The 27,819-nt window shown below is 39.3% G+C and overlaps 1 protein-coding gene across 1 annotated transcript; it reads right to left on the reverse strand.

Annotated features, from left to right (window-relative positions):
* Positions 1-27,401, reverse strand: PTP4A2 (protein tyrosine phosphatase 4A2). Its single transcript, XM_079931111.1, has 6 exons — positions 27,015-27,401; positions 10,917-11,612; positions 8,738-8,830; positions 5,154-5,284; positions 3,794-3,868; positions 1-2,555 (listed from the first exon to the last, which is right to left on the reverse strand). The coding sequence occupies exons 2-6, from the start codon at positions 11,010-11,012 to the stop codon at positions 2,447-2,449; spliced, it is 504 nt and encodes a 167-aa protein (XP_079787237.1). The 5' UTR covers positions 11,013-11,612; positions 27,015-27,401; the 3' UTR covers positions 1-2,446.
* Between the last annotated feature and the right edge of the window lie 418 nt (positions 27,402-27,819).

Below are 27,819 nucleotides of genomic sequence, written 5' to 3' on the forward strand. Positions count from 1 at the left end.
GCATGTAAAATATGTTTTATTGTTCTTTAAAAGGGCTCAGGGTTTGGTTTTAAATCAGGCTGCACACCTTTCATCAGTCTGACATCTCCCTCACCATGTCAAACTGGCTTCAGCTAGCAATACTTCATTAAATCCAAAAGAAAAAAATGTTTAATTCTGAAGAAAATCCAGTTCTGAGAACAATTAACATTAGTCTGTAATTTAAAACAAAATGAGGGCTAATGTTTCATGTTGTTTTATATACCCTTCTCCTCATACAGAACCAGGAATGTAATTTTCCCAACTCAGGCAGGCACTGTTACTGGTGGATACTGCTCTCTCTCTCGCTCTCTCGCGCGCTCTCTCTCTCTCTCTCACACACACACACACACACACACACACACACACTCTCTCACACGCTCACTCTCCCTTTCTCTCTCTCTCCCCCTCCCTCCTTCCCTCCCTCCAAACAACAAAACTCAGAGCATGTCAAAGGAAAAAGGTTTGTTCTGGTATTGATCAAAACCCTTGGAGTCAACTGTCTATCTGAGCTTAGAGGGTATGCTGTTTTGATTTTGAGCCTATGTTAAAGGAATCTACTGTCAGGTTCTGAAATAAAGAATTTTGGATAGTACCATCATTTTTCACTTTAAAATCCTAGAAACAATTTCAAAAAGCATTATTTTGTTTTGTTTTCTGGGATGGGGGAGAAGAGAATCTACAGATTTTTATTTATTTAAAAATCAAAACAACTCGGCATAGGAAATAGGCAGTTCACATAGCCAGCCAACATCTGAGGTATCATCAGTGTGAAACAAGGTCCTGGTCCATTCCTACTGGCCTAGCTGATCCTAACAAAATGGGAAGTTTATGGCTCTGCACAGCAAATTCCAACAGGACAAGATGACCGTAAGACTTTATTCAAATCCTTAGAAGCAGAGCACTATTAATTATGTAATATTCAGCTGGAGAGTACAAGAGCCCCTGATGGTATCCTCCAACTTGCTTTGTCAATGCAGCCTGGTCACAACTGCAAAGGAGCAGCAAAATAGCTTTTCTAGATCAGTACATTGAACCCAGCAAAGAATCTGCAGAAATGATACTACACCACTGCACTAGCCACACAGTCCCTTTGCTACACAATGAGCTGCTCTATGTCTCTCTTCTACCCTATTATGGCCTGTGGACACATACTCACTAGGCATTGTTGGTTTTGAACCAGCAAAAAAATTTTTTTTAATCTCACAAAGAACCTAGTAAGAAAATAACAAGGCAATCAGTGGTTAAACTGAACTGTACATATAGGGGGCAGTTTGGGAAATACCCATTACAGGCATTTCTCAAGTCTAAAATATTGTGTCTTTGCTGCTACTCCTTTGACTGTTCCTGAAAATTCAGAGTACAAATAAGTCCTAAAATAAAAACTTTACACTAACAGCATTCTCTGACATCATTAGACAGAAAATCAGAGTAATGCTACAGCCCACAATTCTACAAGGTGTAGAAAGTGTGCTAATGCTCTGCCTGGACATATCTTTAGTGACGGCCTGGAGTACTCCCCTTCCGAAAACAACAATCTCTGGGACATCCACTTAGCTTCATTGGTTGGAAAAGAGATGAATTCGACTCTCAGCTAAGTTCTTTGAGAGACTCCTCTTAAAATGCCATTTCCCCACAAATTTATCAAAACAAAAAAGGCTCCTGGCTACTTTGCCTAATGTTGAATAGGGTTTTCAAGAAAAGAAACTAACATGAATACCCCATCATCAGTAAAGACTAAAAAACACCTGGATCATATACTATATACGCCACTGCCTTTTTTTGTTTTTTCTTTTTTTTGGTGTTTTTTTGTTTTGTTTTTTTTCCTAAGAGTGCCCAGGTGGGCTTAAGGCTGCCAGACTGCACGCACATCTACAGCAACATGGGCTTCTCCTATTTCACCTACAACTTGTATCAGGGGAAAAAAGAGGGATAGACGAAAGTGAGAAGAAGGGAAAAATACACCGTGCCTCCCCCCCCCCCCCAAGAAAGAAAGAAATCCACAAAAGGGAGATCTATGTGCCAAGCATAATGGAAGAGTGTGCTCCCCAAACAGATGGTTCTGCAGAGGCTAATGTTCTGCTGGTTTTCCTTAGAGACCTATTTTGAGAAAGTTTAAAAAGACAGGAGATTTTGAAATAATTCAATCCTGGCAGAAATTCAAACTCCAACACTAGGAGCAAAATCATCCTTCACTAAATTAATCCTTTTTTTTCTTTCTCTTTTTCTTTTCTTAAACATTTTATTCACGTTATAGAGGGATATATTCTTGTTTGTTTGTTTTTTTCCAATCATTAGGAGAGTGGTTGAGGAGTACTGAATCCATCACTACTTTGATGACACAGTTAAGATTCCAGATTCACATTTCCAGGTACCAAGAGTTCCCTCTAAATGCCACGATCAAGTCAGCCTTCGTATACATTTCTTTCTACTGAACGCAGCAATGCCCATTGGTATCTCTGAAGCGTAATCGCATCTTAGGTCGGTATTTCTCCAGGTAAAGCAGCTGTTTGGAATTGAATGCTCCCCTTCTTTTTCTGAAAATACAAGAATGGCACACTTTATCATGTAAAAAAAGAGCTGCCTGATTCACTGAAAAGTGTATTTATGGCCTATGGCCTTTCTAACTCTACACAGCTGAAAACCAGCATATTTCCCATACAACATCACTTCTTAAGTGAAAGCGCTGAACTGAAACATGAACTTTCTGTGTGCCTTCCTAAAAGAAGAAATAGACAAATTTTCTTTGCTAACTCTCATTAGAGTCTATTAATCGTTTAATAAAGATCAGAATGGTTAATCCAGAGACATCTGACTATACTCTTCCCAATTAATATATTCTTCATATTAGAAATGGCAGCAAGTATTTAGGATAAATGAGGAAGTATTTATATGAAGCAGCAGACACAGATGGCATTCCTTGAAACATGTTATCTTCCTAGAGCTACCATACATTTCATGCCCTTTGTCACAAAGTCATTTTTTTATTTCTTTCTTTCTCTTTTCAAGAAAAGGTTAGAAAGGGAAAGGGCAAGACAATAACTGCCAAAGAATTCTGGACAAAAAAAATAGCATGGCCTGTTATTCCAGACTGCTGTCAAGATTCTGTCTGGGCACTACCATCCTGATTCTGTGACTGAACAGGTCACTTAAGAATCCTAGGTGATTAACTGCTCCTCTATAGTTTCTTCCTTTCCTCTTTGTCACAGAGAGTTACATTTGGAAGGCATTTTGGACAGCCATTAAAAGAGGCACCACATCACTGAGACTCAGCTACCTAGCTATTCATTTTAAAGACTCCTAGATGTTCAAGTCATATACTGGACATATTCTACAATGCCCAAATTTACCACCTAAATTAGAAAATCTTTAAATCTGGGAGCCAGTAGTGTTATTGTGAGTCTCTTTATCACTTGCCATTTTTGATATCTTCAAATAATATTTTAAGCCAAAGACAGCAAATTACCCTGTACTATGAATGGGTACTTTTTATAATTTCTTTCTCTTGTATGATTTTGCTTTGTGTGTTTTTTTAAAATTAATTAGTTATTTATTTGGCTGTGCCGGGTCTTAGTTGTGGCACGCAGGATCTTTGCTGAGGCATGCAGGATCTTTAGTTGAGGCATGAGAACTCTTAGTTATGGCAATGTGGGATCTAGTTCCCTGACCAGGGATCAAACCCGGGCCCCCTGCATTGGGAGCTCAGAGTCTTAGCCACTGGACCACCAGGGAAGTCCTGCTTTATGTGTTTCTGAACATAAAACTTCATACTCACTGTCTTATAAACTGAACTGCATCTTCGTACTTCATTCCACATTCAATCAAAGCAAGTGCGACCAGCACAGGTGCCCTGCAGAGATAAACTCATTTGTAAATAACCACAGGTCTTTGGAATTAAAGGATTTTTTAAAACCCAGGATTACTTATTACCAAAATTATGTAAAGCTTGAGCTTTCATTGTTCCTGTACACTAAAATATCTGATATTTTTCTACATAGTAAAAATATTTAAATCATTACAGCTTCTATGGTATTTTCTATTTTTAGTAAAGTACAAAATTCTAAACCTTTATTACAAGATCTTTACTCTTTAAAACATCGTCACATTATATCTCAAATTTTCACATCATTTTATGTCACCAAAAATCCACTGATCTTTAACCATTATCATAGTAAATGACCAAATGGATTATCTTGAGTGTCTCAAAATTTTTGTTACAAATCAATTTTAATATCATCTCTTCATCAAGTACTAAAGAGGTGCTAGACTTCCTCAACAAAATCCTTTCCATGAGCTGGGAGAGTGGCAGAGAATTCGTAATTAGGAGTTGCTTTCTATATATATATTAATATAACAAAGGAAATGATGTTTTTAATAAGCCCATTTTAAGGCACTAACTTTGGACTGACTACCTAACTAGGATAGCTATTAGTTTAAAAAACTGCCCCAAATCAGGATAAGGACTAGAGACGTCTGACCCTGAAGAACTGTACAACACTAAACTGCAAAAAAGGAAAATAGCGAACGAAAGGGTTGAGCAAAGGTAACAGCCTGAGTCACCACCACCTTGAGGCAACAGCAGCTTGCATTAATGTTTGGAGTCAAAGTGCACATTATAAATTGACATTTAATCTACTGTTGATGAGTGTTGCAACACCATTCCATGCAGTGCTCAAGGAAAAAGATTTTAAAATCAAAGTCAACTTTCATTCTCCATACATTTCCTTTCAAGAATTTAAGGTTCAACCATCTGCTCTTCATCTATTAACTTCCATTCATCTCAATCTAAAATTAATCATGTACAGATTCTTCAAATCTAAAATTATTTTAACTTTGTTGCCCATTTCAAACACCTAAAACTTTGATTACTGGAAATGGAGAAACTGAATTAAGACTGTATTTTTGGCTCAAAGATAATTACATTAAACCAGTTCCAAAACAACTTATGAACCACCACCCACTAAACCCAGACTCAGACAATGAAACATAAAAAGTTATTCTGAGAAATCATTACACCAGCTTTTGCTCTCGTTTCCTTTCCTTTCAGGCAACTTAATATTTAGCGTAATAAATGCAGTTTCTATCAAAGTGAAATTTTTGATAATGAATTCACAGACAAAAGGGGAAGAACTTACCTTCCCAGTCCTGCAACACAATGCACTGCAACACAGCAACCTGGCTCTTCACGAAATTTGGTTTTTAGTAGGTTTAGCCAATCGTCAACTATCTGATTAGGGGGTGGCGCTCCATCGTCAAAAGGCCAATCCTGGGAGGGAAAGGTCTTTTACATTAAATTGATATTTTCTCCAGAATTAACATCCTAATGCACAACAGCTGCATACACAGGGCAGGCCTAATTGCACTAACTGTTCTACATGTACCGATTTTTTTTTTAATAAATGTATGTATGTATGTATGTATTGCTGCATTGGGTCTTTGTTGCTGCGCGCGGGCTCTCTCTAGGTGCGGCAAGGGGGAGCTACTCTTTGTTGCAGTGCGTGGGCTTCTCGTTGCCGTGGCCTCCCCCGTTGCAGTGCATGGGCTCTAGGCTCACGGGCTTAAGTAGCTGTGGTGCGCAGGCTCAGTAGTTGTGGTACACGGGCTTAGTTGCTCCACGGCATGTGGGATCTTCCCAGACCAGGGCTCGAATCTGTGTCCCCTGCACTGGCAGGCAGATTCTCAACCACTGTACCACCAGGGAAGCCCCATGTACCTATACTTAACCACACAATTCTGATCACTTCTGAAAAATGATCCAAGATCAAAATTCAAGTGTGCCAACTTAGCCTTCTCAATGAAGCATACATAACCAGCAACATAAGCATCAAACTTTTTCTTTGGAAATATGTCTTATCACAAGAGTGATAAGAGGTTAGCATTCTTCAAATATTTTATCTGAATAGAACAGTAATTAGACATAATAGAGAAAACTAAAATTAAAACCAAGACAAAGTAAGAGAGGACACACCACCTGTCAATAAGATTTAGAAGTCCATTTTGGCAAAGTATACCAACTGGTATCTCATTGGTCTCTACGAATATAAATATTTTTGAGGATTATCCCCAAATAGCTCTAAGTTATGATGTCTTTTCTTTAAAGACTCTGATAAGTAATTTCCAACAGATCATAATAGAAACATACTACTATCTTTGTGCCTACATATGTATTTTTTTTAAAGTCAAGCAGCAAATATTTTTAAAGCTCAGCCTAAATTATACACACCCCATTTTACAAGTATAGTGCCACATGATATGATCCTGAGGAAATGAAAACCATTTTCTCAAGTATTCCCTTCTCTTTTTATATTCATTGATTTGGGTTGTTTTTCAATTAAGACCAACCCCATGTGCATTCACAATACAGGCAGGGATTTATCTTCCTTGTTACCTCGCACAAGGTCCTGAGAAACCAACACAAGTCATTTTGAAGAAAGGGAGGAAGGGACATTCACATATTGCATCATACCCTCTGTCCCATCTAACTTCAAGGACAGAAATGCAAAGACACTGGGAATTTTTTTTTTAACAATACTATTCTAATGAGACTGGATAAGGACACTTTAAAATATTAGAGAAGGAAAAAGGGAAAAGTGACAGAGCACTAAATTGACTGTGCACTCATTACTGGCACCACTAGAACACTTCATGGAGCCCATTAGCCATGACAGCACATTATGTTTGTCAACTACGCCCCATAATTAAAGGGCTGTCAATGTTATCGTTATAAATGTCACTACAAAGTTTAACTGTAAATAGCAGTAAAACTAGTAAGTACCTTAGTCAAGAGCTTACTTCCTCTAAGACTCCCTAAAATGCATCTAGTTAAGAAACAATAATATGAAACATGCTTTACTTACTCATACAAGCAGTTTCTATCCAAAAAAATCACTAAAGCAGTAATTTAGAAGCATCTGAACTTCAAACTGACATGGCTGAAACCACCATTAGTCTTTTCCAATGTGCTTCTGATTTACAAGAACATTGGTCAAAGGGTTGAAAGGTCTCACTTTGGGAATATCCTCTTATAAGGTGTTCCAAACCCTCTTCACCTAGCAAAAGTAAATTAGCAATCCAACTTAAACTAAAATTTCTGCCTAGGCATTAGGGAGAAGGGAGGGATGAATAGGTGGAGCACAGAAGATTTCTAGGGTCATGAAACGACTCTGTATGATACTATAGTGCTGGATACATGTCATTATGTATTAGTCAAAACCCCTAGAACATACAAGAGCAAACTCTAATGTAAATTATAGACTTTGGGTGATGATGATGTATCAGTGTAGGTTCATCAGTTGTAACAAGTGTACCACTCTGGCGGGGGATGTTGATTATGGGGGAAGCTATGCATGGGTAGGATCAGGGCATATATGGGAAATCTCTGTACCTTCTGTTCAGTTGTGCTGTGAACCTAAAATTGCTCTAAAAAATAAAGTTTATTTAAAAAATTTAAAAAAAAATTCTGCCTAGGAAAAAAAAGAAATTCCAAGCTTAATTCTAAATATCCTTGGTTTTTTTCCAGCTTTAGTTAGACCTTTAATTTTATCTGATCACAGCTCTTTAAAACAAAACAAAAGCCTAGATTTAAAGGCCTGGAATAAATCCCAGATCTACCACTATCTTCTACAAACTACTTCAAGTTCTTTAGTTCATTTCTATTTCATAAAGGTGTTTACCAACATTACTGATTCAAACAGACTACGGTCAATCTGCAGTTCATTTTCTCACCCTGCCAACTGTCAAGACAAACTGATTTCTCATCTACTCTCTAAAGAACATACAATACAGGAAAAGGAACTTGTATTTGGTTTAATTTCAGAACTTAAAATTCTGTTTTTATTTTTTTAAACACAGGGCTACATTTTATACACGTTTATACTTATCCCCAGTGATTTCCAGCCAGGGGATCTTAAAGTCATTTAGAAATAGGAATGCAAGCAAAGTATTATTACCATGCCATACTATTAAAATACATTTTAAAAAACATAATGTTTGGCTATTTGATTTTTGTGTTTTCACCAATGTGGAAGTGAGGAAACTTTATGTATCAGATGTGAGACAACTGCCTTACCAACAGGACATTTATTTTCTTTGCATCAACTGCCTTCTCAACTACCAACCAATGCAGTAAAGACTACAGAACTAACTCTCAATAAAAAATAGGCACATAGGGGCTTCCCTGGTGGCGCAGTGGTTGACAGTCCGCCTGCCAATGCAGGCGACACGGGTTCGTGCCCCAGTCCAGGAAGATCCCACATGCCGTGGAGCGGCTGGGCCCGTGAGCCATGGCTGCTGAGCCTGCGCGTCCGGAGCCTGTGCTCCGCAATGGGAGAGGCCACAACAGTGAGAGGCCCACGTACCACAAAAAAAAAAAAAAAAAGAATGTCTGATGGAAACTACTTTCAGTTAGATTCAAACCAGTAGCCTTGAAACAAAAGCTAAATGTCACAGTAATTTCCTAGAGGAAAAAAATGAAATTTCCATTTTCTTGAAATAAGTGTGCACTAAATTTTGCCTTTTTTGTTGAAAATACTCTGCATCTGTGGACTTCAAGGGCATAAATGAACAAAACTGCCAATCCAAAGGAATTTTAACAGATTGCTATGATTACTGTATCTCCTGTAAGTTTAAAAAGCAAACTATGAGTGCCAAGTTTTAAAAATATCTATGTTTGAAAGGTACAAGTTGTTTGTAGTGAAAAATTAAAACACTACACACTCACTAGAACGTGGATTCCTTCTTTTTCAACTGGTGCTTTATCATATGTAGCATCACAAACTCGAACCAAAGTTGTCACTCCATACTTCTTAAGTTCCTTTAAAGAAAAACAAATATAAGGAAACTTGTTTTTAGAATCTGCAATGAAAGCTTTAAAAATATACTCTTATAAACTGAAACGAGACCTCATTCTCAGACAAAGATCAAAATCATTCTCGTTGTAACAACATATACAATAGACATTCTTGCATTCAAAGTGGAAGCATCAATAAGGCCCACCTTTGTAAGGGGCAATTTGGTAGCATTAATGCAAAAACTTTAAAAACACACACACACTTTGACCTAGAAATTCTACTTCTGGGAATTTATACTAAAGAAATAATTAAAGATATACACAAAGATTTAGGTACCAGCATGTTTAGCACAGGTTGTTTGGGATGGTATAAAGACAGAAACATTAATGGTCCAAAAACAGGTGAATGGTTAAAAAAGTATAGCACATCCATACAGAATACTATGACAGCTATAAAAATAATACTAAGGAGGTTGGGGGAAATTTTTCTAAAATACACAGTGTGATCCTATCTATATGTATATTTATAAATATATACATAAATACAGAAAAAACATCTAGACACCAGGTATTAACAGTATTTTTAAATTGTCTTTTGCTTATCTGTAACTTCTCATTTTTATGTACTAAGTACATATTGCTTTTTATAATTTAAAGAAACAAAAGCAATTTTGAAATTAAGATTAAATAGTGGTATTATATTACAAAGTCAAGTAACACACAATTACAGCCAGAAGTCTTGCTCCTTTAGAAGTTTTCCTACAGTAATGCCTAATCCAGTCACTAACTAACTTCAAGAGGCCACCGACATCTTTTTATAGCTGCAGGAGTCTATGACCAAGGAATCCACAGGCTGAAAATAGTATCATGTAATTCAGCCAGGCTTAAAGGTGACTGAACAACCTGAGGGCATACCGGCCTGGAATTAACTTGTACACTGTGTACACAAAGTTAAGAAGCTCAGAGAATTAAAAATATAAATAAGCAGAACAGTGATATCCTACAAGAAGTGTCCATCATCTGGTTATCTAAAGAGAAAGTTATTTTAATTGCTAAAGGACTTTATTATTCACATAAACGCCTTCTCATAAAACAGACTCAGGAGAGTTGCTAATGTTATATAATGAGTCAGAAATTTTTAAAAATTTCAAAATACAAATAAAATCCCATTAAAGTGAACTCCACAGTAGCTGTTCATTGAAAGTTTCCAGTAGAAATTTTTTATGGTAAATATTTGTGACCTTCAGCAAGTCAAAACCTCTTCTGAACTCAGTTTTGCCGTTTGTAAAGTGAGAGAGGTAGATTTAGAATCCCTAGGAGTTCATCTAGCTCTCTAAGTCTACTCCACAAATACATCAACAGAAATCATTGAGACTGAACAATCTGAGAATGATTAAAAAGCTTACATTCAAATGCCCGTTGAATAAAGTACAAAATGTTTCTCTACTACTACCAATAGAAAAAATGCAGGATCTGACATAAAAATGCTACCTATAATACCTTTCCTTCCCCTAAATTTCTGGACCCTTGAATAATGTGGTTCCTACTGCTAAGTAGTTCTAGGGGAGGTTTTCATCAAAAGTGGTTAGGGCATTTTAGGAAGAAATGGGTTTTAGTGTCAGAGATAGTTCTACCACATACTGTGTGCCTTCAGGCAAATTACTAAACCACTCTGAACCTCAGTTTCCTCATCTGTAAGGGAAATAATGGTACCTATACCTCATAGGGTTATTGTGAGGAGTAAATGATATAATGCATAAAACTGCTTATTGTAATGCTGGGTACGTACTAAGTATTCAATAAATGTTAATTAGCTTTATTATTGAAACTGTAACAAAAGAACTGCTAATAATGTTCAAAGGAAAAAACACAGTACTAGACAATCTCTAAGATCTCCTCAAATTCCATAAATGTTCTTTTAAAAATCTGTTTTAACTAATTCAACTCAATTCAAACAAAGACTGGTAAGATCCACAGGATCAGTATCATCCATACTCCAATCACAGAAATAAATGGCTTTGTGGTATAAGATTTCTTTAGAGTGGTGTTAATTTTTAACAGGATTTTACCTATAAATCAATCCAAAACGTAGACCATTTTACAATCTTACCTCTGTGAACTTGTTGAGGGTAGCGTTGGTAGGGTTGTGGGTTATCAGAAAACGCATGTTCTCATAGGAGATCTCCACAGGGGCTGGACGGTTCATTATGGCAAATAAAAAGTGTGAGCGTGCGTGTGTGAGTGTGATGGGGAAAATGAAAAAAAAAATCAATAAATCTTGAAATGTTTCACAGCAGAAAACATTAAAAAGACCACTAAAATGCCTATTATCGATCAGTGTTTTCTCTATTCAACTTGTTTATTCTTTAAGAAGCTTCTCCCTTCAAGATAAGCAGAAGTATTTAGAATCCACTTGAATCCAAATTCAATTTGGGCCTCAATGTCTGCTGATGGATACCTTCGGACTCCAAAAAAATCCAACTACATACGAAACTTAAGCAGCCTTTACTACATTTAGGCACTAGTGAGACAAGTTAAAAGAGTAGGTCGCTTTTCACTTTTGTTTACTTGATGCTTAATTTTACTGGAGTCATTAAAAGATATATGCTTGCAATAAAAAAAAAAAAAAAAAGCCAACTATTTCTGAGGCCAGTCTCGGTGTCCAGAGTCTTCAAGGCAATGTTAATTATGGCACATAGAACCTCCAAGCTCACTTGTCAGCGGAAACGCTGTGCTGAGCCTGGCAGAAGTCTGCCCTCACGCTCAGAATCGCCATAAATGTGCAACGTATATTCCAACGAAAAACCTGGAGGAGACAATCATAAAGAAAATGAACTGGAGGTTGACAGCAAACACAATGCCCAAAAGTCAAGAATACATTCTTTATGAGCCCAAAGACATCTGAAATGGCGCCACTTCTAAACTACTGCCATCTACCAAGAATAGGACAGAAGTACATACCAAGAGTATTAAAAGTCAGAGATTTAAGTTAAGTATGTCTTGGGACTTCCCTGGCTATCCAGTGGTTAAGACTCCGAGCTCTCAATGCAGGGGGCCTGGGTTCCATCCCTGGTCAGGGAACTAGATCCCACAAGCATGCTGCAACTAAGAGTGTGCATGCCACGACTAAGGAGCCCTCAAGCCACAGCTAAGGAGCCTGCCTGCCGCAACGAAGGAGCCCATGTGCCACAACAAAGGAGACTGCCTGCCACAACTAAGACCCAGCGCAACCCAATAAATAGATAAAATAAAATAAATACTAAAAAAAATAAATAAAAGACACCGTGCTCCCACTGCCGGGGGGGCAGGTTTGATCCCTGGTAAGGAAATTAAGATCCCACATGCCGCATGGTGCAGCCAAAAAAAAAAGTTAAATATGTCTTCCTTTTTTCAAAACGAGGCTCAATAAAGTTCTATACTAATAAGATTATTTCTAACTCGTCATTTTAAAATGAATTTTTAAAATCATTTTAAATCATTTTTAAATGATTAAAAGATACTTAAAACTTCACTCCATGGACTCTTTTATAAAGTTCACATCAAATGATCTCCTTATTTGTCTGCTTTGATGTTAACTATCTTTGGTTAAAATTATATCTGTAAATGAAGGCTATTTACCAAAATTCCACTTTGAGGATTTAATTCTTTCAATCCAAAATATATGCATTGGCCCCATTTATGATATCAGTTCATAAAGTTCATATGATACCAGTTTTCTTCTTTTCCTCACAACTCTAAGTAGTTTTTAACTACCTATGATGAATGAGGAAAGAGGATCAGAAAAGTGACTTGTCTAAGGTGAATGAATTAGCTAGGCCCAAATTCAGACTCTTCTGAAAAGTCCTGTATTTTTTCCCAAGGTACCACAATTCCAGCTGACTCAGCTAATATATAAATCCCATTCTCTCATTTCTAGTCCAATTTATCTTTTTATTATTTCTCACATCACTACCTCAAGAGTACAAAAGCATCCAAAGGTTAATGATTCACACAGCAGTCTCCTGCGCAAATATTATTCCTACCAAAACAAGGCAAGAAGAGAAGTGGCAGAATTTTTGAAACACAGTAATCTGTATAGCTGGCTCAGTCAGAGTGTCAACATAATCATAAGTTCCTCTGGAAATAGGGACGAGGTCTAAGTTCTTCTACTTGCCTCTTCCCTAAGCCACCAATAAATGCTTATTTAGAACTCTAAAAAAGATGACTGTAACCAGACAAATGAAAGATAATGACTGCAGAGGCACCTGCAGGAAGAAACTGCAAGAGGTAAGAACAAACCTAAGCCTCAAACTTTCAAGCCTAATCTTCTATCTTCAAGTCTTCTTTTTATGATATTCTTAATGGCATTTTATTTTGTAAATTATATACTTCTGATTATATTACCATAGACACAAGCTCAAAACTAAAACATTCCTAAAATATGAGAGACACAAGAAATTCAAAATGGCATTGTAAGAACTTCAATACCTCAGCATAATGAGTTATCCACTACAGTAAACACACAAAACTTCTACATTCAAACTAACAAAAACATAATACACACCATCACCCTTCCTAACTCATAATCTAACTCATAATTCTAACTGTAACCCTAAAACGCAGCCACTTTAGATCACACATTTCACAGAGTACTCCTTGTACAGTCAAGGAATTTTAAAGCTGGCAGAAACTTAAGAGATCAAATACACTGACCTTTAAAAAAAAAAGTTGCTGTTTGGGATCCAGAGAGATTACAAAAACTTAAGACCACACTGCTAATTAGCAGCAGATCAAGGACAAGAACCCAGGTCTTATTTTCCCTCCAATTTTGACTAATGGAGGTATCCACATATTTTTCAAGTCATAATCTTATTCATGACAGTGTAACTTTTCTTCAAATATTTGGTTGGATGTTCATTTGCAACTCTGTGACCTTATAATAAGGGGAGAAAAGACTATTAAAATAACTACTCAAAGAACAATGGTTTGCGTGCAATGCAGAGCAAAACACAAGGAAATTCTAACCTGTTTGAATCCCTTCGGTTTAATGCTGTTATGGCAGCTAATATGTGTGTCAGCTGAGAAAGGCACTGAAAGACCAGCATTGTAGTGACAGCCAGGCTTAAAAGGTTACAGCTCTAGCATTAAGTTTTCTACCCAGTCATCAGTGTTTGTCTTCTCAGAAAACAGAACAACCTTTATCCCATCTTATTCCTCCAAGCTCAGTTTGGAAGGACCACTACCAGGGAGAAGGATAACTTATTATTAAATTTTCAATTCCTTTTTTTTTTTTGGCTGCACAGCTTACAGTATCTTAGTTCCCTGACCACGGATCGAACACAGACCCCGGCAGTGAAAGCACAGAGTCCTAACCACTGGACCACCAGGGAATTCCCAGATTTTCAATTCTTAATACCATACTGAGATCTCCAGCAAAGGAATTTCTGCCAAATGAAACACTATGTTCTATCAGTGTTAACAGATGCATGATAAAAGCAAGCTTCTGTTCCTTCCCCCTCCCCCAGGAGTTCAACTACACATTAACAGTTAAATGTTCTTGCACCTGTCAATTCAGATAAACTGTTAGTTTCTGTGACACCCATAAGAATGCAAAGCAAACAGTCTGTATAAAAAAATCATAAACAACCTACCACAGCTGGAAAGTACTCAACAGTTACAGAGCCATACATTTTAGCATAAACTCAGCACCTGTATACCTTACTGGAAAACTTTTTTCTGAAGTTTTCTCTCTGGCATTGATTCTGCTCTACCTACTCAAGTAAAAATTGATTTTTACTTTAATTTACCAGATGATGGAAGAGGCTGGTACTTGACACATAACAGTGATCAAATTCAAATACGCATCCAAATATTCTCTCCACCCTTTATCTTTTATAGAATCTAACTTTTAAAATGTTGAATTGGGGAATTTCCATTTCCTAGGCAACATTTCCATTTTTAACAAAAGAATATGACTTCACTGAAGAATTAGAAAACGATGGTCTGTGACAGAGAAATCCTTTTAAATTAAAGAGGGAAGAGGAAAAGATAAAGAAGAATAAAGAAAGGGGGCTGGAAGAACAAGCAAGCAGAGGTCTACCAAGCTAAGACAGTGCACTGCCAGTAAGACTAAGTCAATAACACAACAGAGACTACTTAAAACTCTGAAGAGGGGTATGTTACAAGTTTAAATATCCACTGTCAATGCTCAACTGCTAACATCTACCTAGATGAGAACCAAAAGCCAAAATGCATGTAATAATACAATACCCATCACTTAATCATGGCACAATGTTAAAACGGAAAACCATGGAGAGGTTAAAAAGAATAAAACACCTATATAAACTGATACGGGAAAATGGCTAAGAGATACTAATAAGTGAAAAAAGCAAGGTACATGATAATATAAACAGTATATATAGAAATATTTGTGAGTACTTAGTATGTTTTCACTCAGGCCAGGAGCATGATTTACAATATATACCTTCTAAACAGTTACTGTTTTTTTCCCATGTACACTTATTACCTTAATTTCTTTAATTTTTTTTAATCTTTTTTTTTTTTTTTTTTTGGCTGCACCATGTGGCATGCAGGATCTTAGTTCCCCGACCAGGGTTCGAACCCACACCCCCGGCATTGGAAATGCAGAGTCTTAACCACTGGACAGCCAGAGAAGTCCCCTTAATTTTTAATTCTAGGGTGATAAAGAACCTACAATGATTTACAATTTAATTACATCCTTAACAGTGCTATAACCACTGGATTACAAAGAGCCTCAAAAGGGCTAGTCCTTCTGTCCCTGGCAAGCCTGTACCTACACATTTCCAGAAAGACAGCTTTCTTCTTTGTTAAAGATACTAAATTATGGAGTAAAATTCAGATCCTGCTTTGGCAACTGTAATTCTAAGTTCAAATATAAATATAGAGAATTCAAGGGCATGAACGAACTTTACAAAATCAGCCCCATTTAATGTAACCCACACTTACTGGGCATCCTTTTAAAAATCCTGTCAAGCCACTCACAACAAGCTTTCCACTGAAATCACTTCTATTTACAAATTAAAGTGATGATGCAAAAACCCTCTAATTTGATAGGTTATGCCAGTATTCACCAAATTAAAAACAGTACATTATAAGTAAATGTACAAAAGAACTCTAGATCTTAGAAAATAAAATCTAAAAGCAAAGGTCTGAGGAACAAGTAAGTATACATTTACTGTTTACTTTTCTTGCCAGAAATTCTACAGGAAGTCATGCAAATTTGAGTCAGCGTGGTTTCTACAAGCAGACAACATGAAAGCATAATATGGTATACAAGACTAACACCTTGCAACAATTTTTTCCTAAGACAAATTAATTTCACCTCATTGAAGACACCTGCATTTCCCTTAAGTATGAATAATCTGTCAACAGTAAAGAATTCATTCTCATGAAGGACTAGACACTGCAATTTGGCCAGTTAAGAATGTATAAATGCAAATATTTATTGGATACATAATATATACCATATATTCTTATATGGGCAGCAAGAGCAGTAAACAAACAAAAATTCCTGTCAGGATGGATCTTATATTTTAGCAGGAAGAAAAAGACAAATAAAACATGCAACTGCTATGGAGAAAAATGCAAAGCAGGGGAATCTGCAGTGTCAGAAGGGAGAGGGGATTCCACTTTTAAATAAGGCTAGCAGGAAACGCCTCAATGAAAAAAGTGACCTTTTATCCTAGTCCTGGGGTTTTGAGCCAAATAGATATTTGAGGAAGCATTCTAGGCAGAGGGATTAGCTCTTGCAAAGGTTATGAGGTGGGGCCATGCTTGGAGTGTTCTAGGAACAGCAAGGGGGCCAGTGCTACTGGAGCAGATAAGGCAAGGGAATGAATAGGGTCAGAGAAATAAAAAGAGAGGCTTACAGGCCAACAGAAGTATTTGGCTTTTACTCAGAGAAAAATAAGAGGTTTCAAGCAAGAGTGACAACCAATGTTTAAAAGGATCACTCTAGATGCTATATGGAGACAGATTATGAGTAGTAAGGGTGGAAGCAGGGAAATCCGGTAGGAACTTGATGCTATAATCTAGGAGACAGATAATGGTAGCTTGGGCCAAAGCAGTAGCAGTAGAGAGGATATGAATCAGTTTCAAGATGTACCTTGAGGTGGAACCCAAAAAGATTTGTCCACAGACTGGATATGGGGTCTGTGGGGGAAAAAAACTCAAGGCCCTGAGTAACTGTTAATAACTCACAGAAGGCTGACCGAATATTCACTGACTATTCAGACAACAGACCATAAAATCTTCACAACCATCAAGAAAGAAAAGCAAGGAAATTCCTCTTTAAAGTACTACTGTATCTACTGCATTTTGACCATTTGAGATTAAGACTTGTAAACTAAAGAAAACTCAACATTGCTAATTAAACACTCATCTTCTGGGGCTTCTATGGTGGCACAGTGGTTAAGAGTCCGCCTGCTGGGGCTTCCCTGGTGGCGCAGTGGTTGAGAATCTGCCTGCTAATGCTGGGGACATGGGTTCGAGCCTTGGTCTGGGAAGATCCCACATGCCACGGAGCAACTAGGCCCGTGAGCCACAACTACTGAGCCTGCGCGTCTGGAGCCTGTGCTCCTCAACAACAGAGGCCGCGATAGTCAGAGGCCCGCGCACCGCGATGAAGACCGGCCCCCGCTTGCCACAACTAGAGAAAGCCCTCGCACAGAAACGAAGACCCAACACAGCCAAAAATAAATAAATAAATAAATTTATTTTTTAAAAAAAGAGTCCGCCTGCCAATGCAGGGGACACGGGTTCAAGCCGGGAAGATCCCACATGCCGCGGAGCAACTAAGCCTGTGCACCACAACTGCTGAGCCTGCGCTCTAGAGCCCGTGAGCCACAACTACTGAGCCAATGTGCCACAACTGCTGAAGCCCGCGCGCCTAGAGGCCCTGCTCCACAACGAGAAGCCACCGCAATGAGAAGCCCCCGCACCACAACGAAGAGTAGCCTCCGCTCGCCACAACTAGAGAATATCGACAGGCAGCAACGAAGACCCAAGGCAGCCATAAATAAATAAATTAATAAATTTATTTTTAAAAAAACAAAAAGCCATTCATCTTCTGGGTGAGGGACTGGGCGAAGCAGGTGAAGGGGATTGAAAGGTACAAACTTCCCATTATAAAATAAGTCATAGGGATGTAATATACAGCATAAGGTATATAGTTGATAATATTGTAATAAGTTTTTACGGTGACAGATGGTTACTAGACTTATAGACATGATCATTTCACAATGTACTTAAATGCCTAATCACTATGTTGTACACCTGAAACTAACATATTGCACCAACTAAATTTCAATTAAAAAAAAAAACCTCATCTCCTGGTTAACTGATCTTAAATTGGAAATTTTTACTTTCATACCTACTCCCAACTCATCAGAGCCTTGTCGAAATAAGAGCTCTACTCTCTGTACTACTTATCTTTGTTCATCCTCTCTATTGTTGCATTTATCAAACTAAAAGTGAATACACCTGGCTCCTTGAACTTAGACCATTCAAATTAATGTTAGTTCCCGTCCCCTACTGACTACAGTCCCGGGGAATTGATAAGGAAAGAGGTATCATTAAATTCTACAGAAATTATGATCCAAAATATCTGTAAACAAGCTAAAAATAGCAACACACTTCTTACTGCTAAAAAAAGTTTCAGAGTTACTCCCTTGGTTATTCCCACTTTTCTACTTCCTCATTTAAGGAGGGAACTTGAGAATCAAGTTCCACTACACAAATCAATAATCAGTTCTATAAAAAGAAAGCATGACCTTGATAGTGGGAAAATATCTGAACACTTCAGAACCAGCAGCACATACATGGCCTGCCACTCAGAAAGGAAAGGAAAGCAATTAACCAACAGATCACACCTGCTTCTGAGAACAGTGACAGTTATTTTCTGAAGTCCCGTGGGCTCTGTTCCCACTCAAATGAAAAGGGAGTGGTTTTCAAATTTGTATGTACCCTGGCAATTAGAAGTAGTTGTCATTTTCTGGTAATTCCTACCTCTTCAAATAACTGTAAGACAAAAATTGCATTAAATATTTTCACGCCATACTTCAAAATATTTACTTTTCAATTTTGTACTCCATTGTTCCTCTAAAGATTAGCAACTCTCCAGCTGAAACTCTTTGTCCAAATGTTATTTTTCCTTTCAGAAATAAAATTTAAATGAAGATAAAAGCACTATGGCCAATTTTCACTTTTTCTATAAAATTATTTCAATACCAGTAAAAACATTAAAAATCCTAACACCATTCTAGTATGGAACATTATATTATTGTTTTCAGTGAATCTTTTAAAAATTAAGTTAAATAGCTCTATTAAATTGATTCTATTCATTCATATTTCCATTTCCAAGGAAAGGTATCATCAGGACTACCCTCTCCACGTGCTTTTTGTTTAAAGACTTCAGTTTATGTGCATTTCAAGACTCCCAAGCCTCTTTATTATAAAGTTTAAGCACCTTCTTTTCCTAAAAAACTGTGGTAACCTCCTTCATACTATAGAGAACTATCTCAAATTCAGCTGCATTCCCATAAAATTAAATCCTAATATTTGTTTTCTTCTTTCCCTCCATCCTTCTTTCTTTAATCTCAAAAGGATAAATAATTTTCCTGGAGAACAATTTCAGTCTCAATCATTTTACTTTAGTTTCCAACATCACTATACGTACACTAACTCAAGAACCACTGAATTATTTCATTAATAAGGAAATGTATTTGAGATTCTGAATTTCAATTGTAATAAAGCAAACTCAGTAGTAAAAATCCAAAAGGACACCCGAATTCACCCTGTCAAAACCACTTTGAAATGTTTTCTGAGCTATATCAGGACAGTTAGAATGACTGTAACAGCTGCAAGTTCCCTGAGGTTGCAAAATAGATACTTGGGAAAAGGTTATTTGAATCACCTTTCAAAATAACCTACAGCACAGGAGCAGCATGCAAAGCAAAAACTTCCAAGCTATTGTTAGCATTATTTAAAATGTATGTTTCAGAACTTAGCAGTTTATGGGTCAGCTTAACTCTTTCATTTCCCCATTTTGTCTAACATATTGAGCATATTTAAAGGTCCTGTTCAAGTATCCACCACCAAAAGAGGGGAAGGAAGCTCTCTATGTACAGGATATGGAATAAAAACATTCCAAATTACACCTTGTCAGCATAAATTCTTTTGTTTGAGCCCCAGAAATTTTTCTGCTGTTAGGGCATTTTGGTCCAAGTTTCCCCTAAGTAAGTTACACTTCACTTCCTCTCCTAAACTTGTTTCTTAAAAATCACATTATACTTCACAGCCATCTCTCTGTGCACTGAGTATTAGTACAAGATAAACAGACAAGAACCCAAATAATTCAATTTGGAGAGGCTGGTGGCCTTTTAAAATATGCTGTCTACCCACTAACTGAATTGCCCAGTAATGACTTGATGTTTATTCTCATAAAATACAACATTCAAAAGTCTTTAGAAACCATACAGTGAAAGCAGTTGTTTCACATTACATATGAATGTGAAGTAAAAATGGTGAAATACCTCTATAATTCCATGTCAAGGGGTGATTATTCTTTGGTCACCAGCTTAGTTCAACATGGATTCACTTTCCTTCTCTTCTCACTTAAAGAATGCAAAATTTAGGGGCTTCCCTGGTGGCGCAGTGGTTGAGAATCTGCCTGCCAACGCAGGGGACAAGGGTTCGAGCCCTGGTCTGGAAAGATCCCACATGCCGCGGAGCAACTAGGTCCGTGAGCCACAACTACTGAGCCTGCACGTCTGGAGCCTGTGCTCCGCAACAAGAGATGCCGCCATAGTGAGAGGCCCGCGCACCGCGATGAAGACTGGCCCCCGCTTGCCGCAACCAGAGAAAGCCCTCGCACAGAAACGAAGACCCAACACAGCAATAAATAAATAAATAAGTGGGGGAAAAAAGAATACAAACTTTAATCTTTCATGTCCTCTTCCTCAAAATGCTTACTGAGATGCAGGACAATATACCAGCTCTGAATGATACTAAAACTCAGCCCATCTAATCTTAAAACAAGCATTTGTGGAGCTCTCTTTGCATACCATATAATCACCATCCAGGATCAAGAACCTAAAAGAATCAATATGGGTGAAAAATATTTGATGATGAGCATTAAAATTTCATTATTAATGCTACATACTTTGAAGACACAAAATAAGCATGAGTAGAATGGAGTAGGATTAATTAAGACTTCTGAGGAAAGGTAAAATTTTTATGACAAGACTAATAGAAATAGAGACAGGCCATGGTAGCATGACTCGAGAAAGGAGCTAAGTCTTCGGTTAGATAGCTCTGAGGAGGCCTTGACCATGCTGAGAATTTTAGACCAATTCAAATGCAATAAAAGCTCTTAGGAATTTTAAAAGTAGAGTAGTAGTAACTCTTTGCTCACTGAGAGAAAACAAGTATTGCCATATTGGTGAGCATCTTCTGATCTACTGAGCTGCTCCATAATTACCAGCAAGCTTCACAAAAATAGCCTCTCAGCTTACTAAAACCTACCTGATTGCTGAATTCTTTTTCCTAGTAAATAGATACAAGTTTAACTAAATTCTGCTTGGTGATGACCTCCAAATGAATATCTCATCTCACCTGAAAAACAATTCAGAGTTTAGGCTATGACTTAAATTTGATGTGCTCTTCATCCAGAAAGATCTAAATTATTTGAATAATTTAAACCAATCACCAAAAGGAAACTTGTTTGTAACCACACATGCAGAATGAAGAATGTCACTACAATCTATTGTTTCTCCATCATATCCTTCTCAATTTGCTGACAAATCCTGCTGATGACTCATATCCTTCTGTACTAACCAGTCACTCTGTTCCCTCATGACAGGCTTTTCACCAATAATGGAAAGAAGGAAACACACCAATTTGTTTTGCTATTAAAAATAGTAAATATCAACATATGTATATAAATCCAATCTACAAAGACTGTGGTGGTACAACCTAGTGAATCTCAAAACGAAAAGACTAGAAAAAGGCAGACTTGATTGTGAATTTGAATTCTTGTCAAACAATACATTAGTTAAGAGCCAACATTTTTGACCACTGCGGAAATAAAAATATAAAGTAATTTATCTGATCTGCTAAAGCAAATATATCATGTGCGCATTTTATGCCAAAAGAATTAACATTTTCTGAGAAGAATGAAATTTCAACCCAAAAATACATGAAAGGAATTAAATTCTCTAAAAGGAAAGAGGGTTCTAACGGTCAAAATATTTTTTCAAAACAGGCTCAACTAGCAAAGAAAGGGTCACAGAAAAGCTTAATCTAAAAATTCTCTACACTTTAAAAAAGAATGTTGTAAAATGTAAATTTATATTTAAATGATGAAATTTAGTTTCTAGATCACTTAAAATGGAGTGGATGCTGTGTTACAGAATCCGCAGGTAAGAAATCAGTGTAGGCAAACAAAAAACATTTGTATTCAAATCACATAAAAACTGTTGGTATAATCTGTCAACCCCTTGTAGCCATTTTTCTGGCAGAGTTTATGCCCTGTAAGTCTATACTGATTGATCGGGGAAAACCACCTCAACATGTGCAGGAGAAAGGTTATTTTCTCATCTGGGTCCTAGTAACTCCACAGGGTAACTGTGGAAAGTGGACAGAGCCTGCAGTACTGTGCAGCTTCTCTCATGGAGGTGTCAGAGTAGTGACAGTTTCTGGTTTAGCCTAGACCCCTACAACTCCATGGAGCAAAAGATTCAGATACAATATCCACTTGAGCTCTACGCCAAGCAATCCTGTAAGGTTTCAAGTCTCAACAGAGTGGCCAGGAAGTCAAAGGAGCTAGAGAATGTGGTTCAGTCAGTACAATGAAGAATAACCAGAGAAAGCTATCAGACACCTCTGTATATATATACTAGTTCTGAAGTTGAAAATGGATAGAAGACTCTTCTAATACTCCAGATTAGCAGATTCAAATCACCATTTCCCAAGTAATTTTAATCGGTGGCATCCACTGTTCATTTAACAAACGCAAGATACAAAATTATTGAAACTGTAACATCAAGGACTCTTGCTTTACAAACTTCGAGAATAATCATCAGTTTCTATCTAACCCAACTAGTATCTTGAAAGAAATCTCAAAGCAGCAACATCCCCCAAAGAGCAAAAAAAGTAACTGAGGTATCCTTTAAAAAAAAAAAAAAAGAAAACTAACTAAAAACTAAATTTCAAGCAAAAAAAAGGCGATTTCTTTAACATCTACTAATTCCTACATAATCCCCTGTAAAATGACTACAGTTAACTGGGGAGGAAAAAAAAAATGGCTAGAGACTTAAGTACTTTAAGCCCCAAAGGGAAAAAATTTTTTTAATCCACTGGCATCTATTTACTGATACTCTTTAACTAGGATTCAGCAACTGATCCCTAAACCAATTTTCTTATCTGTAAAATTGGAAGAATGCCACTTACTCCCTCCCAGGGTTATTATGAATTTAAAATGATATGATTCGTCATTTAGCACACAGAAGATTCTTAAGGTGGTAATGTTGAATCCTAAAGCATAATGTTGGACTTCATAAGTACTCCAAGACCTCAAAATCTCTAACTACTACCCTAATTCAATAAACATAACTAAGTCTTCTATGTTAAAACTATGGGTCCTGATTTCCAGTTGCTCAAAATTTGTAAAGATCACCAACTTCTACAAGTAGTATAGCTAATGAGATATCACTTAAAGAAATCAACCTAACTTAGGCTTCCCTCTAACTTGTTTCACTCTTCCAAGAGCAACAGCTAAAAATTTATGTACTGCTCATCTGCATCTTATTTGTAAATGCTTTTTCTAGAGGCTTCACTGATTACCAATCCGACATTCCAACAAAAAAGGAACAGTACAGTCAAACCCTATAAAATAAATCTCCATTCAATTTCAACTTCAGGTCTCAAAACCATAAAGTGTTCAGTAACTACCTCATATAGAAATGTCATCTTTAAAAGACAAAGTGAATAAAAAGTTGCATCTTAAGAAAAATAAATGTTTTTCCTTGTTCACACAAATGTCTTTTCAAGTAAAACATAAATATGGGGCTTTCAGACTTTTTAAGAAACTACGTGCAAAAACATTCAAACATTTACTCTTCCCTAGTGCCACCAAAGTTCAATGATGTTGTAAATGGTTTCTGCCTATAAATTTGGTTCGTTCAAATTAAATATCACTTGCCTGACTCATGGAGGGAGTGGTCTGACTTTTGCTGTTCTGAGTCAGAATATACCAGGTTCAGCAGTTCTAAAAAATTTTTCATTTATATAGGTGGTCTAAAATGCTAGTAGCCTTTTCCAGCTACTAAATATAAGAAACTGTTGCATTAGTAGAAGTCTTAGTGATAATAATACTTTGAGTCTGTAGTTCAATTTATAATTAACAAAGTGCTTTCATATATATTTTCTCACTTGATCTTCAAAATCTCCTGAGGTAAAAATCCCACAAAGCTGAAGAGAAAGACTTTCACAAAGAAGTGACAACTTCTGGTTGACTCTTATCCCCATTAATACACTCTTCTTCTTTCCCCCAAAATAAAAAAAAAAAACATTTAAAAGGCTGCTGGGTTTCTTTAATCAGACTTTCCTCTCCCAGACATATCCCAGGTGCCTCATAAGACTCTTGTCTCAAAGCACCCTAAGGCCCCAAGAGAGTTCCAAGGCAGAATCTCCACCCACATAAAAGCCTAGCCTAACTTAGGCCCCAAAGAGCCTCAAGTCAGCATCTCCTAAATGATCTCCTTGCCTCCAGCCATTCAGTCTTCTGAATTACCTTCAACATCTCTCATCTGTACAAGCTGCTAGGTCACTGTGTGGATGAGAAACCTCAAAGAGAGACAACCTAGCGAGGGTAGTTGACGGTATAGTAGAAAAATCAAAGACTTTGGAGTCAGACTGACCTGGGTTTTTAATCCAGCTGGGACAAGTTACTTCACCTCTTTGAGTCTCTATATCTTCTCATCTCATCACTGTAAGTCAATGAGGGCTCATCACTGTATCCCTAACGTCTGGCAAATAGAAACCACTCAACGTGTGCCAAATGAATGCAAATGAGGACACCTACCACCTTTTAATAGTAGCTGTGAGAACTGAATGAGAGTATAAAAACACCTGGTACATAGGAGGAACTTAATACTAATTAATCTGGTCCCCCACCAAACAGTATCAATACTATTTACTGTTTCTGAAAGCAGAGAGCATGCTAGTGATGCAGAAAAGGACACTGTAAGAAAAATATAATTTCTGACTTCTAATTACACACCAATGTTTTTGCTTGTAATTCTATCGCGTCTAGTACCAAAAGGACCACGCTACTCTTTGCTTGTATTGAAAAGACTCCCAACTTCTAAGAGACTTCCCACCATTACAGTATAAAATCCGTATCAAGGTACTCTTCATCAAGAACCTCTACTTTGGGCTTCCCTGGTGGCGCAGTGGTTAAGAATCCGCCTCCCAATGCAGGGACCATAAGTTCGAGCCCTGGTCTAGGAAGATTCCACACGCCTCAGAGCAACTAAGTCCATGCGCCACAACTACTGAGCCTGCGCTCTAGAGACCACGAGCCACAACTACTGAGCCCGCGTGCTGCAACTACTGAAGCCCACGCACCTAGAGCCCATGCTCCACAACAAGAGAAACCACTGCAATGAGAAGCCCACGCACCGCAACAAAGAGTAGCCCACACCCCGCAACTAGAGAAAAGCCCGCGTGCAGCAACGAAGAATGCAGCCAAAAATAAATAAATGTATTAAAAAAAATAATGTGTCATTCTGAAGCCTTAATTTCCTTTTGCACCTTGAATAAGGCATAATTTCACTCACTTCCTGTCTGAAACTACTCTGTAATACAGAGGAAGGGAGCCAGTAACCACCATATTTAATCCAGCAATGGCTACAGTTTGGTGACTCCATAAAGACAAGCATTTGCTGAATGCCTACAATGATGCTAGAACTGCTAGATACTTTATACATTTCTTGAAAAATTCCAGAAAATAATAAGCTAGCCTATGGTTCTTCTTTATCATCAACATATTACACCATTATTATTATCATTATTACTACTTCTTAAAATCTTCTCTCCAGAAGGGTAGGAAAGAGCTAAAACCTAAAAAACATTTCTTAAATTTACCTAACAATAGAATACCTCTCACCTGAAAAACTAGCAATACTTTACAAGAGTCTGTGCAATACACAAATTTGTTTTAGTTAGCTCTCAGAACCCCAGACTAGGGTGGAATGCCAATCATATGCTTGAAAAATTTGGAAATTCATGTCCATGTCATGAAATAATGGGGGGGGGGGTCACAGAGCCAGAAGATGGTAGTGCCACTGGAACAGACTTCTGTACCCTCTCCTCATACTTGAACCCAAGGACCCACGGACAAGATGCTCCAGGAAAGAACTCCCTAACCCAGGACACCCGGGTTCACTATGGCCGTAGAGAACAATCAGGGAGAGCCTCCAGGAAGCCGGCTCACAGACTGAACAGTCGCAGGCACACACACCTCCACACTCCCTCATCTGCCGTTCACCTTCTCCCCAACCTCTCTCACTCTGCACTCAGGTTCTCTCCCCCACCACTCTACCTCGGGCACGAGAAACTCTCCCTCCCCCACTTACTCTCCCCATTTACCCCACTCTCCCATGCACACTCCTACTCCCCACACTCACTCGTTCCCACACGCTCCCCCTCACTCTCCCCTACACTCGGCCACACTCGCTCTCCTCCCACCCTCCTGACACTGTCCCCCCTACCGCCCCCCACTCTCACTCCCCCTCACTCTCCTCTACATACACACACACACACAGACTGCCCCCAACTCCCCCCATCCACACTTTCTCCCCCCATGCTCTCTCTCCCCCCACATGCACACTAGCCCTGTCCCCAACTCACACTCTCGCCCTCACGCACGCACATCGCCCCCCCCACTCAACATTCTTGCACACAACACTAGTCCCTCCCCCTCCCACACGCGCGATCCCCCCACCCTGCTCACCCACCCTCGCTCTCCACGCTTCCCGGCGGCGCTCCCCCCGCCCCCGGCCCCGGCCCGGCCCTCCTTCCGGGGACGTGTCTCGGGCCTGCACTAATGGCTGCGGCGCCTCCCGCCCTCCCCTGCCCCGAGGCCCCGGGAGCCAGAGCGGGGGCCGCCCGGGAGCAGCGCACTCACGCTGGCGAGCTGGGGACTGGGCATTGAAGTCCGGCGGCGGCGGGAGCGAGGAGGCGCCTCTCTCCTCAGTCACCTCGGCGGCGGCGGCGGCGGCGGTAGCGGTGGCGGCGACGGCTCCCCCCCAGCCTCGGCGCGCGACACCCGGCCCGGCCCGGCGGCGGCGGCGCGTGTCCACGAGTCCGTCTTGCTGCTGCTGCTGCGGCCGCCGCTGCGTCTCCGGCTGCCGCCGCTGTCCCCGCTGCCGCCGCTGCCCTGTGGCGTCGCCTCGCGCCGTGCCCGGCCGCCGCTGCCGCTCCAGCCGCTACCGGACGGACGACGGTTACAGCCCGGCCGATCGCGCCGCCGCCACCACCGCTGCGCGCGCAGCCGGAACCAGCTCCCGCCGCCGCCCCTCAGGGGGCGCTACGGGGCGCGGCGCGCGCGCCCTCCGGCCCGCCCCCCGCGCCCGCTGACTGGCTGGCGGGCCGGCTCGGGGCGGTGGGGCCCGCCCACCTGCCCCGCGGGGCGCTGACCCACTGCCCTCGGCGCCTCCCCCGCTCCTCCTCGTGGTTCGTTCCGCTCAGCACTCCTGGCTGCGGAAGGCGCGTCCATGTGACCGGGGAGGGGGGGGGCAGAACCTGGCCTGGGTGTCCTTCACCCACGCCGCGGCCCGCCCATCCGCACCTGGACTGGGCCAGAGCCCGAGGCCGTGGGGTGACCGTCAAGGTCGAAGGGCCTTTTCCCGCGGCCGGGCCGTGAGGCCTGAGGCCAGATCCTGATGGGACAAGGCGGCGACCGAGCCCTTTGCTCGGGGATTTCCAGCCCA

Source organism: Stenella coeruleoalba, assembly GCF_951394435.1.
Source record: "Stenella coeruleoalba genome assembly, chromosome: 1".
NCBI classification, from domain to species: Eukaryota; Metazoa; Chordata; class Mammalia; order Artiodactyla; family Delphinidae; genus Stenella; species Stenella coeruleoalba.

Coding starts and splice junctions, on each gene's coding strand:
- PTP4A2 (XM_079931111.1), bottom strand. CDS start 11,012: ATGAACCGTCCAGCCCCTGTGGAGATCTCCTATGAGAACATGCGTTTT. Junction 8,831..10,916: donor CCCTCAACAAGTTCACAGAG/GTAAGATTGTAA, acceptor TTTTCTTTAAAG/GAACTTAAGAAGTATGGAGT. Junction 2,556..3,793: donor GCAGTTCAGTTTATAAGACA/GTGAGTATGAAG, acceptor TTGTATTTTCAG/AAAAAGAAGGGGAGCATTCA.